Below are 18,614 nucleotides of genomic sequence, written 5' to 3'. Positions count from 1 at the left end.
ATCAAAAATACATATTTATTATATGATAAATTTGTAATAATCAGAACTTTGTGGTTTTGATATCTATGATGGGAAGCAGCAATGTTGTAGTTTGAATCACCACCATCCTAACACATCCATTTCCAAGCTCATGACGAGTGGATAGTCATTTATTTATATTTAGAATATGAACACTCTGAATATTCTCACGCATTTCAGTTCAACATTCACACTACACACACCTCTTTTGTCTTCATACACTACCCAACAGTTGGCTGTCGTTTAGAATATATTCACATGCATTTCATATTTTACTCTTCTCTTAATCCTTAGAAAACATTGCCATAGCAATAAACTGTTCAGTAATGTGGACATTTTGGGCAGACGAATGTTTTAGTTTTTCCCTTGTTAGAAGTAGTATCCTCCGTGGCTCAGATGGCAGCACGTCGACCTCTCACCGCTGGGTTCTGTGGTTCAAATCCCAGTCACTCCATGTGAGATTTGTGCTGGACAAAGCGGAGGCGGAACGGGTTGTTCTCCGGGTACTCCGATTTTCCCTGTCATCTTTCATTCCAGCAACACTCTCGACTATCATTTCATTTCATCTGTCAGTCATTCATCATAGTCCCAGAAGAGTGCGACAGGCCTCGGCAGCCAGCACAATTCCTATCCTCGCCGCAAGATGGGGAGTCTTCATTTCATCCCTGACTCGGTCACTGACTGGAAAACAGGTTGTAGGCTTTTTCTTTGTTACAAGGAGCCCATTCAGCATACAGGATTCAAGTTTGTTTCTCGATTTGGTTTTATTTGTAGTAACAGCAGAAAAAACCCCTTTCTGTTGCAGCAGAAAAATGCAGTAAACAGCACAGCCTTCAAAAAATTCATCAAATTTGGAAGGATGTAGTCACCTACAGAATTTTTTATTTCAAAAGCAAAGTTCCAAAATTTCATAAATTCTTAGTTTCCTTTCAGCTATTCTGTGGGCTTGTTTGTTAAGAAGGTACTTTCCAGTGTCGACTCAGTTAAGTGTAACTTAAAAACTTTTCAGTCTGTTGAACACACAAGTTCAATAGAAAATTGTTTAATAGTGTGTTTTTACAGGTACATTATAGTGTTATAATTTATATTGAACTTGTGTGTTCAACAGACTGAAAAGCTTTTAAGTTACACTTAACTGAGTCGCCACTGTGGATATGGCTGACCACCATTTTGTATCTACCACCGGGCGAGTTGGCCGTGAGGTTAGGGGCGCGCGGCTGTGAGCTTGCATTCGGGAGATAGTGGATTCAAATCCCACTGTCGGCAGCCCTGAAGATGGTTTTCCATGGTTTCCCATTGTGACACCAGGCAAATGCTGGGGCTGTACCTTAATTAAGGCCATGGCCGCTTCCTTCCAACTCCTAGGCCGTTCCTCTCCCATCGTCACCATAAGACCTATCTGTGTCGGTGTGACGTAAAGCCACTAGCAAAAAAAAAACATTTTGTATCTAACTTCATAAACACTTCCTGTAATTACATTAGGGAAGTATATAGCTAACGGGATTGTATTGATGACACTGCCATCTCTTTTGCAATTTTCTAGGTTCGACATGGACAGATTTCTTAAAATAGGATCACAAAATCCATCCTCTTTAAAATCTGTTTGCAGAATTCAACATGAGAAAATAGACACTTGGCTTTGAAATTTCTTATCAATTTATTTCTTGCAGTAGAAGAGCTTCTACTCTACCTCCGTAAAAGGTACTAGATTTCCATAAAAAGAACTAACGTACTAAAGACGTCCATGAAGTACTAGATCTAGTACTAAAGTACTAAAGGTGGCAACCCTGTGCCTGCCGGGCTGAGTGGCTCAGACTGTTGAGGCCTTCTGACTCCAATTTGGCAGGTTCGATCCTGGCTCCATCCGGTGGTATTTGAAGGTGCTCAATTACGTCAGCCTCGTGTCGGTAGATGTACTGGCACGTGAAAGAAGTCTTGTGGGACTAAATTCCGGCACCTTGGCGTCTCCGGAGACTGTAAAAGTAGTTAGTGGGACGTAAAACAAATAACATTATTATTATTATAAGAGACTGCCAGCCGGATGAACCATACCTCAGTGTTCTTGATCTCGGCGAAAGGACACACCCCTGCTACCCCTTCATAGCACATGCAACGTCTCCACTACTTAATGAGGCGCTATGCAAATCGGTTAGCCACGATGAACGACATTCTTTTTACGTATTTCCGCTAATAATTAAAGAAAATAAACTAAAGAGCTAGCTGATAAGATAATGGGGCTCATACAATTTTTTTAAAATAATTCCAATAGTTCCTAGTTTTAGTCGGCTAAAATGGAATAAAAATGTAATATTTTCTCAAAGTGGGGGCGGGGGGGGGGGGCAGTGCCTCCCATAGTCACCGCTACTGCCTGGTGTGAACAGGGGCAGAAAGATCTATGCTGGGGGTTTTGCAGTGGTCGCATATACGTTTAGTTAAAGTATCCAGCCAATGTAGAAAGGCGGGATGAATCTGAATTGAAGTTGGTAGATGATGATCGATGAAGTATAGTGATGATGATTATGACAACCTTGTATAGAGGTAAGGCTTGTTGGTGATGGTACTGTTAAAATTGGTGCAGCAGGTCTTATAGCCCCTTTAACCTCCTGAATCTAAAATTGTTGGGAGCGTGTCGTGTACTGCTCCTTGTGCGGCAAGGCCTGTTGTTTGTAACAGTGGAGTGGAAAGGGGGTGGAGCAGAGGGGAGAGTTTGAGGAAAGGTCACCATAAGACCAATCTGTGTCGGTGTGAGGTAAAATAACTTGTAAAAGAAAAAAAGAAAATTTTGTAGAATCCAACATATCTTCTTACTGACCACTAAAAGAGAAGTTCTTTACTTACAGGATGTGTACTGGAGATGTGGTCCAGCATGCTTTTTATGGTACTTCTGGGAAGGTCACATGCCCTGTAGTCGCCCCATCTTCCTGCTGCCTTTTCTGCAGATCGTGCTGGGCCATTGCTCCGCCGACAGCACAGAGGTTCGTTGCACTCTGCATTTGTACCTTCCAGATAGAGAGGATCGTAGTGTGTATCTGAGAGATGGAGAACTTTGAAGGACGGCTTATCGGTCTGGAACATTGAAACACAATAGTTGTACCATCCTTAGTGAAAAGTGAGTTCCGTCATTGTTTTCCAGATTCAGGGCTGTCCCACTGTTCGCTTTGAAGAGACTCGAATCACGTGAAGGATATGGACCTAGAAAAACATGTTTGCCTTACCTCTCAGCAATGTACAAAATACCTATCGATCGATGGATTGTTAAAGGTCCACTATTAGGAACAAGAGGCATACTTCTGCAAAATAGACAAATAGTAATACAGATTCTGTTCTTTTTCATCTGTGCCTGAGAACATGATTAACATTCCTCTCCAAAAGAGAAGTCAATAACTGTATTAATAATTATAAATTTCTAGTTTTTGATGTTCGTAAATTAAATTAAAATTTTAACCTGATTTTATTCTGGATCCAAATAGTCATCCTAATTGCGGGCTCAGGAGGGTATAGATAGCAAGTGGAGGTTTAATTCTCCCCAAGCACATGAGCACTGCATTGCGCTTATCACAGGATATCTTGCAGCGGTATCTCTACCAGCATTGCTAGCTGTCCAGTGTCTTGGGAAGGTGCAGTATCCAACTGATGAGCCCATGCCGTACCGGGGCGAAACACTGGTAATTTTTGATGATTGAATTTCCTGCATTTTAGTTAGCTATCTCATTTGGAAGCCATATTTAAAAAAAAAAATTTCTTTAATAAATCTCTCAGCTGTGAGCTTGCATCCAGGAGATAGTGGGTTCAAACCCCACTATCGGCAGCCCTGAAGATGGTTTACCATGGTTTCCTATTTTCACACCAGGCAAATGCTGGGGCTCTACCATATTTAAAGTTATGGCCACTTTCCTTCCCATTCCTAGCCCTTTCCTCTCCCATCGTCGCCATAACACCTGCATGTGTTGGTGCGACGTAAAAAAAAAAAAAAAAAAAAAAATGTCTCTCCTACTTTTTTGTCAACAATAAATACTGAAACAGTTGTGTTTAGAGGTTTGTTCCAGGTGGATTCCAAGGTGTTGACAGCTGCCTATAATGAAATAATAGGGACTGTGTAGAGAAAACTCTTGATGCTGTACTAAAATAATAGGGATGACTTCCTTTGAAGAATCGTGACAAGTGATGAAACATGGCTGCATCATTTTCAACCAGAGATGAAGAGGTAATAAATAGAGTGGCATAATGTAAATTCACCCCATTAAAAGAAACTCAAGGCGATACCTTTGAACAAAAAAGTGATGCCTATTGTTTTCTGGAATTTGCTTTACGCGAGTGAATGCTGAATGGACTCAGGATTTCTTATTCATAAATTAGAAGTAACAGACATGAAAGCAGCGAGAATGATTGGTGGTACCAAACAGGTGGGAAAAATGGCAGAAGGGTACGCGGAATGAGGAGATAAAGGATAAGCTAGGAATGAACTCAATGGATGAAGCTCATGTGAGGCGAGTGGAAGTCTGGTGTTGGTATCCATACCAAGTGCACGTAACTTACGAAGAACACAGGGACATTCACTTCAAAACAAATTAAACAATAGATCACTACATCTGATAAAAAGGAATACCTATTCAAATTACGAATGTTCTCCTTAAAGCTACATAAGTCATTACCCATATTACTAATGAACAAACATAAATTATCAGTCAAGTTGCTCGTCTACACAAGCATTGACTTGCTGGAAGAAGCAGGCAATGTTTACATAGTTCTCCATCAGATATTAGAGATTTACTTCTTTACCTGAGGTCCTAAGTGAACATAATTATCTTGACATTGTGAAAGAATTGCACATGTTCTAATATGGTTAATTTAATTCACATAGCCACTCATGTTGTATTATATTTGCACATATTTGTGGAATTCCATGCATGTAATGACAGTTTAACCTGTGCATTAACTGGACTGGTTCACATCATAATACCAATATAGTTGGTCCTTTATTGGACAAGAATCATAGACCTTATAATTCACTAATTTTAGTGGGTCCTTACTACATTTCCAATGATTTTATGTGTGACTGAAGATGTCCCATAAGAGGACGAAACATGTTTCACCAATATAGTTTAATGTAGTCTTATTAAAAAAAAGACTATTACAGTATTGTAAAGGTGGAAATATAAATTTAAATTTTCACATGTTGATTCAACCACACAGACTTGTGGCAGGATGATGTGCAGTTGTCTGACAATGCTTGACCACATGCCAGCCAGAAAACCAAGGATGCTGTCTAAAATTCTTGCACTCTCTAATTAGCACCTCTTTGGTAAACTGAAGAACTCACGTTAAAGATAACTTGTTGGGGACAGAGGAAAACAAAGTGGTGGAATGACAGGAAATAGTGGCCCTGCATCAGAGATAAGAATCTACCTGAAAGGCGGCCAGGTAATGGACTAACCACTCCATCCATCTTACAAGGGAAGGGTGCATGGCGGGGAATTGCCGATCTTACGTAAACTTTGCACACACATTAAATTGGCCAAGAACAACACAATGACCAAAATACTTCTTTCGTATGTTTGAATTAACGCGCTTGGCTATGCAGGCTGCTACTTTATACCCTACCTGCAACTTGCACTGTCCAACAGCTTACATATGCTTATAGTCGTTGTATGGGACTAGTTGTTGTTTGTGTAATCAAGTGTGCAAAGTAATTTTTGCTTTAGAAGAGAAATAATATGGAAAATGTGATATTAAGCCCTTATCCTCGCTTCGTTAGATGTGGTTTGTACTTTCAACATTTCTGCCACGAGCATCATTGTTGCAGACGCTATAAGGAGTAACTTGCTTTCATGTAAAACGTTCCTTGTTATACTGATTAACCTTTATTTTCACTATAACAATCTTATTCTATTGCCTTTATTGACGGACAATCAATGCAGGAATTAAATTATTTTTCTTAATGTTACTACATCATCTTTGCGACATGCTACGTAATTACTAACGCAATAGAAAAGAAGATCAGTGGGGCAGTCCCTTGACGACTGAACCCAGTGCATACCGCTGAAGTGCGCCAATTCAAACGTGCCAACTTCAACGCTTTCTGTAGGTCACATGAGTTAATTTCCCCAAAAAATGTTTTGGCAGTTGAGTTATTTTGGCTCATTTAACGTGTGTGCAAAATTTGCGCAAGATCCGTATTTTCCCAGTATGCACCTTTCCCTTGTTAGTGGCGAGGTTACAGCTTAGATGTCTTCCACTCTTTAAAGAGCCTCCATAGGGCTGATGACATACTGTTAGGTCCCTTTAAAAATCATCAAGGGTCTCCATGGCCTGTATGGAATTGGCTCTGTTCTACCGTTTCACCCTTTTTGCTTATGGATATCCTGTACTTACCGTAGGAGTAACGAAAGGTTTCACTGGTGGTTTTGGTCCTGGTGGCAGTGTAACATTCCATTTGTAGTCTGAGTTGTCGAACTCACCACACTGATTATCCAAGATAAAGCTACAAATTTCCTTTGGAGTCAGGGAGATGCGCTTCATGATGTAAACAGCTTCATCCTGCAAGAAGTAAGTCATATATGAAGACCGATTGAACTATTAACCTATGTTCTTGCCTTTGAAGGTCCATGACTAGTTGTAGTACATGGCTCTGCTTGGGTACTTTGTTTGAATGTCTAATTTTAGGATTTCTATGAACTGTTTGAAATGATTTTTTTTTAGAGATTTCTTTATTTTGATGTTGAGTGATAGTTTAAAAACGTGTAAAATTAGAGTTGTTGTTGTTTGTTTAATTTTAAATTTTAGCTTGAGATAATAATTTCACAGTAAACCATTTCCTTGTGTCAACCCAGTTTGTGAGGGAAGTACCCGATTCTTTCAAACAAATAATAAAAGTAACTCATAATTGTATGTATTTAGACCTTGCACAATAGATATGATGTACATGATTCCAACTGACACTGGAATCTTCAGGGATCTCAAAAACTGAGGATTCAACACAAATTTTGGTCATTTTGGACATATTTTGTTAAGAATGAAGCCATGTTTTCCAGTGTTGACTTAGTTAAATGTAATAAAGGCTTTTCAGTCTGTCAAACACACAGCAAATACAATGTAAATTATAACACTATAAACATACCTGTAAAATACACACTAACATACAAAGAATGACATTTTCATTCTATGAGAACATCCTCAGATTCTATCATATCACTTAAAAACAAGCTTATATATGTACAGTATTGTTTTGCGTAGCGTAAACGTGTCAATGATAGAGAGTTTAATGATAACATGAAACAGTAATGCCAAAAATAAAATATATACAAGTATTAATATAATGAAAACTTACGTACTTATCTAGACTGCCGATGTTAAGTCCGTTGTCACCAAACACTATTTCAGTGGTTGACAAGTTTACACTACGTAAACAATACTGTACATATATAAGCTTGTTTTTAAGTGATTTGATAGAATCTGAGGATGTTCTCGTAGAATGAAACATGTCATTCTTTGTATGTTAGTGTGTATTTTACAGGTATGTTTATAGTGTTATAATTTACATTGTACTTGCTGTGTGTTTGACAGACTGAAAAGCCTTTATTACATTTTGGACATATTCTTGTTCACAACTTCTGAAACCCCCATGTCGATGGAGGCTGAATGTGGACTTTCAGTGCATCCAAAGTGGCACAATTCATCTCAGTGACCCCGAAAGCCGTAGATTCGACACTATTATAGGTCGTTTTCATTTATTTTTGCATATCAACCCCTCCTCTAGTGGAGTTAATGGCGTCTTACCCCCCCACAGTGTTTGTCCCCAAATCGTAAGTCATAAGTCGACCAAGTTTGGTTGAAATTACTCCAGTGGTTGAGGAGGAGATGTGGAAAGGTACTTTATAAAACATGGCATTGTATTCCCATCCTCCTATGTACAGCATTACTGGACTGTCATGATGCAGATTAAGTCTCACAGTCTGTCCATCAAGGTCAGTCCAATCTTGGCTTGGTTTTGCAGTTACTATAAACTGAAAATGAAAATTCACAGCCTGTTTCCAGTCATTCGAGCAAGCCAGGAATGGAATGAATGAAATCCCATCTAGTGGCGAGGATAGGAATTGTGCCAGCTATTGAAGCCTGTTGCACTCCTCTGGGCCAATGACTGACAGATGAAATGATTACTGGAATGAGAAATGGCAGGGAAAACCGGAGTTCCCAGAGAAAAACCTGTTCTGTATCCTCATAAGATACCAGCCCCATGGTCTAGTATTATCAGAAATTTATGTCTTATATATAAATTAGAGAGTGCAAAAATCTCACATGGAGTGACCGGAATTCAATCCACGGAATCCAGCGGTGAGAGGCCAGCGCACTGCCGCCTAAGCCACGGAGGCACATGCAGTTACTTGTCATAAAAACCTATCTATCGGATTTTGTTCAGATCACCTCCTAAACCCTCCCAGGAGTAATAAGAACAATCTGTGAAATGTTCAGTGAAATCGGTCCAGCAGTTTTTGAGTCCATTCGAGACGAACAAACAAATATTCAACAATGCACCTAATTTTCAGCATCTGAATGTTGATAGAAAAACACTGGGAGAAAGGCAAGTATCTCTTCATGGTTTTCTTGGATGTCGAGAAAGCATATGACAGTGTGACAAGAAAAAAGATCTGGAGTTGTCTAAGAAAGAGAAATGTGCCTGAAGGATTAGTGAGGAAAATTTGGATGTTATATGAGGACTGTACAAGCTGTGTGAGGGTTGGCAGAGGTTATTCATCCTGGTTCGAGACCAACAGTGGAGTATAACAGTGAAGTGCACTGTCACCACTACTGCTTGTCACTGTGATGGACAAAATAATGAAATCCATGTCCTGCTCCATGGCTAAATGGTTAGCACGCTGGCCTTTGGTCAGAGGGGTCCCGGGTTCGATTCCCGGCAGGGTCGGGAATTTTAACCATAATCGGTTGATTTCGCTGGCACGGAGGCTGGGTGTATGTGTCGTCTTCATCATCATTTAATCCTCATCACAACGCACAGGTCGCCTATAGACGTCAAATCAAAAGACCTGCACCTGGCGAGCCAAACTTGTCCTCGGACATTCTCGGCGCTAAAAGCCATACGCCATTTCATTTCTTTTCTTCATGAAATCCATCAAAGAAACATCATTAGGTGAATTAAAAGCCATGGTCTTTGCAGATGATGTTGTGATCTGGGAAGAGTCAGAAGTGGAGGTTCACCGAGCTCAATAGCTGCAGTCCCTTAAGTGCGGCCAGTATCCAGTATTCGGGAGATAGTGGGTTCAAACCCCACTGTCGGTAGCCCTGAAGATGGTTTTCTGTGGTTTCCCATTTTCCCACCAGGCAAATGCTGGGGCTGTACTTTAATTAAGGCCATGGCCACTTCCTTCCCAGTCCTAGCCACTTCCTGTCCCGTCATCGCCATAAGACCTATCTGTGTCGGTGCGACGTAAAGCAAATAGTAAAAAAAAAAAAAAAAAAAAGAAGTGGTGGTTCAATCAAAATTAAATGTTTGGAAAGCCAAGTTCGAAGCATTCAACCTCAACATCAGCATGACTAAGACCGTAGTGATGGTAGTGAGCAGAGAGGTCAGACCAACTGCTAGAATGTTTAGAAAGCTTCTCCTATCTCGGCAGCATAATCTCAAGCGACGGCTTAGTCACAAAGGAGATAAACAATAGGGTGCAAAAGAGCTCCCATTTCTACCAACAAGTGAAGATGCTTCTTTGTGATACCAAAGTTCCAAAGAAGGCAAAGTTAACCATGTTCAACAGCTACTTTTTTACTAATATTGACATATGGTATTGAGACATGCACCCTAACCTCGCGAGACTTGTCAGAGATGAAGTTCCTGAGGGCCACTATACAAAAAACTTAGTTGGACAAGGTAAGGAATCAGGAGTTGTATAAAGACATCGCTACCAGATCGAGTCAGCAATTCTAGACTACAGTGGTTCGGACATGTGATGAGGTTGGAACCAGAAAGAATGGCCAGACTGAACCTAGAGAGAGAGGTGACAGGAAGAAGAACGGTGGGAAGGCCTAAAACCACTTGGATGGACATTGTTAATATGGACATCAAAGACAGGGTATCAACAATAGCAGAGGTCAGGGAGAAGAATATGTACATTAATAGAATGGAATGGAGGAGGCTCATTAACAGTACACTGGGAACTGGAACTGTGAAATGATTATGATGGAAATGATATGAGTAAAGAACCGAAATGGAATCTCAGATAAGGCACATGACATTCTACTCTCTAGAGTAGAAAAGTAACTTACAGGATTACGAGTGGCTTTAAGAAGACCTAGACAATGTTCTGAAATGGACATCAGACAGTGGAATGAGAAGTCAATGAGGAGGACATTTGGAATTGAATCCAGACACTTTGCACGCAATCTAGTGATTAGAAATTTTATACCATCACCTCTCCTACCCTCCTGGCCAACATTCTGATGGTAATTTTTTTCCAACAACAGGACTCGAACCATGTCAGACCATATAGACTTAATGCTTGAATGATCATGGACACCTGGTGGGAATCGTAAGAACACTATTGTTGATATTGTTTGAGGTAGTGATAGAGATCAGGAGGACGATACAATTCTGCCTAGCTGCCAGGAAAAATAAAGTCTCAAATATTTTAGAATGTTTTGCTGCAACACCTTCTTCTACTACTACTAAAATGTTTTCATTCCTCCCTGAAGGGGGAGGCGGGCCTCTTAGACGGTGACGCCATCTCTCAGGCCGGGAGATTTGTTACGGTGAAGGAGATGCTCAGAGAAGGCGATGGGGTTGGCGGCTGTGACCTATACTAGGAACTGTCCCGGCATTCGCCTTAATATAGGAGAATGGGAAACCATGGAAAATCATTCTCAGGACAGCCAATCCTTGGGGCCAGCCATGAGGTCCAGCCCTGTCCCGTCTCCCGAATGCAGAGGCGTGGCCACCCCTCCTCTGCTCTGTTGGCCGGTCAGAGTGCAGAGCTGTTGGACCATGGACCAGCCATGGCCACTCAGGGGCCGAGACCCGCTCTGCGTCTACCGACTGCAACTCCTAAAGTAATAATTAATGGCGTATGGCTTTTAGTGCCGGGAGTGTCTGAGGACGAGTTCAGCTCGCCAGGTGCAGGTCTTTTGAATTGACACCCGTAGGCGACTTGCGCATCGTGATGAGGATGAAATGATGATGAAGACGACACATACATCCAGCCCCCCTGCCAGCGAAATTAACCAATTATGGTTAAAATTCCCGACCCTGCCGGGAATTGAACCCGGGACCCCTGTGACCAAAGGCCAGCACGCTAACCATTTAGCATGGAGCCGGACACTCCTAAAGTCACACTGTGTTTACTGAAGCTATGGATGCAGTTGATCGTGAAGTGACAAGACACTTTCATTCCTTTGAGTGATAGGGAAATATTCTTCAATTTTTCTCCCCAAAATTACTTGTGAGTACCTTAAAAGTTGCTTATGTAATGTAAACCATTTACTGCACTGTATGTACTCCACTCGTCAGAAAGGTGAGGTCCTGCTGTCAGTCTCAAGGGAAGAAACTTAACATGCTAGCATTGTCCACTAAATGTTTAAGTCAGAATTAGAGGGGAGTTGTCTGAATCGTTTGAAATCCAGACTGGACTTTGACAGGGTGACGGTCTCTCACCTTTACTATTTAACTGCACACTGGAGAAAATCATGTGAGTGTGGACTAAGAAATACCAACCAAACATCAAGATTGGCAAAAATATCAAACTCAGTTGCCTGGCATTTGCAGATGACCTTGCGCTGCTTCCAAATACTGTGGAAGAGGCTAAACACCAAATTGAAGAACTCAAAAAAATAGCAGCAGAAGTCAGATTACTTGAAAAAATGGAAAAGTTGCCATCCTTCAAGGTTGAAACGTGATCACACTGAATAATAAAAAACAAATTAAGATTGTAAATAAATTGAAGTATCTTGGGGAGATTATTACTTGGAACTTAAATGAGAAAGTATCAGTAGAAATTAGAACAACTAAATTGAAACAAGCACCACGTATCACTTAGCCTATCTACAAGAAGAGATCTCTCTTGATAAATGCAAAATTCAAACACTACAACTCCATTATTAAACCTGAAGCAACTAGTGAAACACTATTCAATTTGAACACCAAATCAACAACAGATAAATTACAGAAGACAGAAAGAAGAATCCTTAGAACAGTCATAAACAAAAAAAATGCCAAGTAGATGGACAATGGTGATTATTACCTAATGAAGTTGTATACCAGGAAACTGAGTCAATAATAGACACAATGCAGACAAGGGCGGTTGAATTTTTCTGCCATATATCAAGACTACCAGAAACTAGGGTACTGAAACATCTTTTCAACTACTTTTGGAAAAGTAAAACCAAGAATAATTGGTTCAAAGAAGTCCAAGATGATTTAGTTGAGTTAGGCTTGACAATGTAGCAAATTAAAGACAGAGAAGAGAAGAGGATCCTGAGAAACAGAGACTTGAGACTAAAACCAAATATTTTACACGCAAACAGTACATCATAACTGATGAAGAAAGGGCAGCCAGGTTGGAAAGAATGAAGAAATTTTAGGAGCAGAAGAAGAAACATAAGCCAAATTTGTAGCTAATACTCTTAAGACTTAAATGTTAATGGATTGATGAAAGTGCTCCAATGGGGCGTAAAATAATTTTAAAAAATACTGTACTGTAAAACTCTATAATTTGGATGTTTTTTAATACTTTTATATTTAAACACAAACTCTTGAATTTCCAGTCTCTTGGATCAGGTTAACATTTTCACTCTGGTTAACTGCTGTATCAGTTGTGGTGGAGCCATGCCTCACAGCCGGTTTTTGGCTGTTTTCAGTTTCGCGACAATAGACTGTTGGGGACGTTCACCCTTGGAGGTCTCTTGTGGCTGCCTTGGGAGTCTATAGTTACAGCTGTGGTCACCAGATGACAGGAGTAACCAGTTCAAAGAAGAAAGCAATGTGTCCGCTATGCTAGGCCTACTCATTTCTTGCCTCGTTACTTCTCTGTGTTGAAGTGCTAGTGCATCTCAACTTTGCTTTCAGTCACTATGAAATTGTGAAAGGCTTCATTTTCTCTCGGGACTGACAGCAGGACCTCATCTTCCTGAGGAGTGGAGTACGTACAGAACTTGTGTTGTCTGCAAAGTGCAGAAGAGGAAACACACGAAAATGTGTTATAAGGAATGTATTGTAACATTATGCACCTTTCGCTGCTTCAAAACTTATCCCACACAGAAAAACTTTTTAAAAAGATTGTTAACTTATAACATGCAAATTTATTTATTTATTTATTTATTTATTTATTTAGTGTATGTTTACATCACTAAAAAATTAATATTTACAATAATTATCTCATAATAAAATTACAAACTAATATTCAGGCCACAAATGTAGTCTATTGATTCCACCGTCATAACTAGGAACTCTGTTGGATTACCAGGGAAAGCTCTCAGAGGACATTCTTGGATTACATGGTGAACAATCTGCTTTTCTGCGTTATAGTCACAACTTGGAGAAGTTATTTTCTTGCGTGACAGTTCAAAGCCAGGTGGCTTGGTCGATATATCATACGAAGGTAATCCCAAAAATAAGGTCTCCTATATTTTTATAAATACATAGACATGTTTATTTCTGCAATGGTTTACATCATTTTACAGCTTGAACATTTAGCTATTTTTCTACATAATCACCATTTCGCTCGATGAAATTTGTAGGCACTGTGACAGTTTTCGTATGCCCATGTCATACCAGCTCACCACCATGTTGTTCAGGTCACCTCGTCGTTGGTACTGGCACCCATCTTGCGCATACCTTCTGGTATTTCAACTTTTCCGTTAAAAATTCTGTGAGCAGCACTTTGGAAAACCTCAGGGACCAAAGTTAAGAGATCATCCAGGGTGATCCACCGATCTTCACGCATGATTTGCTCAACCTTCACGACTGTGTCAACGGAAATTGACGGTCTCCCACTCCTTTGTTTGTCATGAGTTTCAGTCCGAACGGTTGCAAACTCTCTACACCACTTACGAACATTTTTGACATCTATGCACTTGGCGGTAACATCCAACGGGAGCTCCATTCTCAACGGCTGCCAAGCCAAGACTGAGTGCCTCAGCGCGGCGTGCGCATGTTTATATGCGAGCACGGGAAACACTCTTCACAATATTGTGACCAACAGCCACACGAACAGAGTTCTGTATTCATAAAAAATAGGAGACCTTATTTTTGGGATTACCCTCGTAAGTTGTTCCATCGTTGCTTTAATTTGCCATGTCTGTCTCCAGCAGTCATTAATATTAAACCTTTTGTCAACTAACATCTTGTGATTTCCAGGGGTGGATGACGAGAGCGAAACCTTCCTTTACTGATGGTTGGAATGTCTGCATGAACAGGGAGGTGATGATTTTTCTGTAGCTTTTTGTACTCCCGTACAAGTTCTCTTTCCCGCCGCATAGAAGGAGGTGGTATGTGGCTAAGTAGGTGTAGGTCTGATTGTGTCGATTATAAGATGCATGGTATGGCTGAGCTGTGTGTTAACAAGTCTTGTGTGAGTACTGTTCATCCAAGCTGGAGAGCAAGGGTAAACCAACCCCAGTGCTGAAGTATTGATGCAGAGGATCCCTATGATGTTTCTGGAGTACGTTATTTTGAGTTTTTATTTTGTCTGTTGCTCAAGTCCGCAGGTTTAACTTTCTAATTACCCTGCAAGTGTCCTCTGGGTGGTGCTAAGTCAGCAGCGAAATAATGGCAACCAAGACAATCCTTGAGATCTCCTGGTTAATATTATATCACACATCAGAACATGACATGCCATCTAATGTATGTAAACAATTTGTAATTTGAAATGAATATTTATGTAAAATTCTATTATGTAAATTAATAAAATTGAAATAAAGGTAACTAAAGACAAAATTTATAATAAAAAAACAAAAGTTTTAAACTCTGCTAGAACTTCTAAAATAATTATTAACCTTTTCACTCCGATCGACTGCTGTAGATGTCACGTGTCTTTTGGCTGTTTTCCGTTTTGCTACGATAGACCACCGGGGAAGTTCGGCCTAGGAGGCTGACTTGGGAGTCTATACTTATGGCTATGATCACCAGATGACAGGAGTAACCAGTTGGAAGACGAAAGCAATGTGTCCGGTATGCTACTCACATTGCGCCTAGTGCTGACGTGCTTGTGGTTCACAACTTAGCTCTCGGTTGCCTTAAATTGTGAAAGGGCTGATGACAGAGGAAAGATATACTGCTGAGGAACTCTTGCCCTCATATTGGGTAGCGACTTTGAAGAAGATGACTGTGATTGTGATTTGTCACCTGATTCTGGTGACGGAACGACTTCAATCACACCTTCTACTTCAGGCACGTTTTCTACTCCAGTTACCGTTTTGTCGTCTAAAAGGTTGGCCTACTTCGATGATTTGACTGAAGATGAAGATCAGGTGCCTGAAATACCAAGCACAAAACTAAACTGGGAAAATAAGAACCTGAATCCAAAGGAACATAAGTTTGATGCAGCTAATTCTGGACTGAAATGTTTAGTGGACAACGCTAGCATGTTAAGTTTCTTCCCTTGAGACTGACAGCAAGACCTCATATTCCTGATGAGTAGAGTACATATAGAACTTCTATTATCTGCAAAGTGCAGAAGAAGAGGAAGCAGATGAAAATGTGTTGTAAGGAATACAATGTAACATTATGTGCCTTTCCCTGCTTCAAAACTTATCACACGCAGAAGAATTTCTAAAAGCAATTGTTAACTGTACATGCAAATGAATATACATAAACTATTTGTAATCTGAAATTAATGTGTATACAAAATTATGATATGAAATTGATAAAACTGAAATACAGGTCACCGAAGATAAAATTTACAATATACAGCAACACAGATTTTTACTCCGTCAGAACTTCTAAAAAATATTGTTATATGATGTTTGCAAGTTAATGAAGGTAAAATAAATGTAACTCAAAGTTGATGTTTTTGTAAAAATATAATATGTTATTAATAAAATTGAACTAATGGGAACTAAAGATAAAATTTACAATAACAAACAAAACAAGCTTTTAACTCAGACAGTGCCATATCCAAAGCTGTGGTTCTAAAAGAAGGATGCAAAGCTTTGCCTGAATAAAAAGTGCTATGAATATGATTATAAGCATTTGACTAAATTTGCATTAAAAATAAAATAAAATTAAACTCTGCCTGTCCTCCCTTAACGTCCCAAGCCAGCTGTGGATGGGAGAGTGGAGCGAGACAAGTATCCCGTACAGCGGGCTCGGTGAGCCACCCGCTACTCGCGTCCAGTTGGTTATGCCTCTATACTCTATACTCGCTACTCGGTTAATAAGGTTTTGTAGTGCTGTATTTAGGAAGATTGTGAATGACTGTCTCGGCTTTACCTACCATAAAGATATCCATATCAGCTTTACATATTCTCGGTGTCTGCATCTTGATACTGACGCAGAAACTGTAGCCTATCATCTTCAGCTCGTCTGTAGTGGCACTTTCTCGCAGATAATGGAGCATTAGGCCAAGTCCTGGGAAGTAAGTACAAGGTATTCGGTCAGTCAGCCTCATAGAGGTCCAAAAGTATGGCTTCCGATTGAGATAGATAAATATAATTCAGGAAACTCAAACATCAAAAATTACCAATGTTTCGCCCCAGTGCGGCATGGGCTCATCAGTTGGATACCGTACCTTCCTAAGACACTGACCGGCTAGCACGCTTGACGATTGAGTTTCCTGAATTTTATTTATCTATCTCAATCGGAAGCCATATTTTTGGTCATGCTAGCCCAGGAGGGCATATGTGGCAAGTGGAGATGCAATTCTCCCCTAGTACGTCAGCACTGCATTGTACTTATCACATGTATAGGTTACAGTGGTGTTGTTACTGGTGTGCTAGCCGGCTAGTGTCTTGGGAAGGTGCAGTGTCCAACTGTTGAGCCCATGCCACACTGGGGCGAAACATTGGTAAATTTTGACGATTGAGTTTCCTGAATTTTATTTAACAGAGCAACATGGCAAGAATATTAAATAAATGAGTGAAAAATACAGGGATTAGTGCTTCCCTTAAATAATAATCTTCAAGCAAACTCTGAAAGCAAAATAATTTAACAAACAAGAAAGTTTAAAATTTAGAATTGAAAGAACAAAATATTTTGAGAAAATTCATGAGCCCCATTAAAGAGGGAGGTGAATACAGACTCAGGCATAACAATAAGCTTTACAACATTTATAGAGTATTAAATCAGCCATGGGAAGGAGGAGACTTACCTTCTACAGTCACACAGTCAGAATGAACAATAAGAGACTGACCTCAAGAATCTTCAACACCCTTTCTAGAGGGAAGGGGACAAATACTAAACAGAAAAAATTGGTTTGAAAGTAACTAGAATTTTTAAACATATTTTATTTACTCATGTCAGAAGCATACTTAATATTTACAGTTAAAATAAAATAATAATAATAAAACTAGGCATGATATAGGCTTTTGGGCTTATGCCGTGTCAAGAAAATAAGTTGAAATTCTTTACATTTCGCCGAGAACTGTGCTCTGCATCATCAGAAGAAAATCTCAACTGTCCATGAGAAAGGCTTTGTTTAAGAAGTCTTCGCGTGGGATGATCTATACCACACAGTGGATGTGTATTCTGCAGCAGACTAACACAGAGCCAATGCAGTGGTTCTAAGAACTTGTGGCTTTGCACCCCAGTTTGTACCTTTCAGCCTCCTCGGGATGTTGTTTCTGGCACTGACTTTGAGTTTGAGGTTGGAACAGTGTTTTCTGGAAGTGAAGGAGTCTTCTACTGTTACCCCTAGATACTTTGGGGTGAAAGAATGTTGCAAGAGGCTTCCATTCCAAGAGACATGTAATTTCCTTGATGCCTTTCTGATCTTGAGGTGGAAAGCACAAAGCTGAGATTTTGGCAGATTCGGCTTTAGATGGTTATCCTCGTAATTTGTGCCTAATCCCTTCAAAACACTGTCAAGAACAAGTTCTACCTCTTCAAAAGTTGCGCTCTGGCAGGCTAGTGCAAGGTCGTCTGCATAGATGAAACTTCTTGTTTTGTTAGGGAGTGGTTCATCATAGTATAAATACTAAATAGCAATGGAGCCAGTACACTTCCTTGAGGCAAACCATTTTTCTGTGATCTCCATCTGCTTCTTTGTCCTTGAAAGTCAACAAACATCTGCAGTTCTGCAACAAGGTTGACATCAATCTGGTAAGTTTTGAATCTTTCGTGAGTGAAGCAGTATACACTGTATCATATGCAGCACTGTGGTCAATGAAAGCTACCCCTGTAATTTTTCGATTTTCAAAACCGTCCTCAATGTACTGCATGAGGTTGAGAACTTGTGCAACAGTATTCTTGCCTGGTCTGAAGCCTGCCTGTTGTGGAATGAGGTTTTCATTGATAGTCTGGATGAGTTTGTTGAGTATCACCCTTTTGAAAATCTTATATAACTGGCACAGGAGAGATATTGGTCTGTAGTTCCTGGGGTCCGTGCTGTCCTTTCCATGCTTTGGAACAGCAATTACATGTGTTTTGCTCCACACTTTTG

General features: G+C 40.1%; 1 protein-coding gene across 1 annotated transcript in view; it reads right to left on the bottom strand.

Annotated features, from left to right (window-relative positions):
- Positions 1-18,614, bottom strand: part of LOC136882247 (sphingomyelin phosphodiesterase) — a 106,702-nt gene that overhangs the window by 57,327 nt on the left and 30,761 nt on the right. Inside the window, exons 5-7 of the mRNA XM_067154800.2 lie at positions 16,452-16,585; positions 6,391-6,555; positions 2,857-3,084 (exon numbers count right to left, since the gene is read on the bottom strand). Of these exons, the coding sequence (XP_067010901.2) occupies positions 2,857-3,084; positions 6,391-6,555; positions 16,452-16,585 (527 nt within the window). The remainder of the gene's footprint in view (positions 1-2,856; positions 3,085-6,390; positions 6,556-16,451; positions 16,586-18,614) is intronic.

The sequence above is a fragment of the Anabrus simplex genome, chromosome 10, assembly GCF_040414725.1.
Source record: "Anabrus simplex isolate iqAnaSimp1 chromosome 10, ASM4041472v1, whole genome shotgun sequence".
Taxonomy (NCBI): domain Eukaryota; kingdom Metazoa; phylum Arthropoda; class Insecta; order Orthoptera; family Tettigoniidae; genus Anabrus; species Anabrus simplex.
The sequence above is the reverse complement of the archived record's forward strand: the minus strand, read 5'-3'. Positions and strand labels throughout refer to the sequence as shown.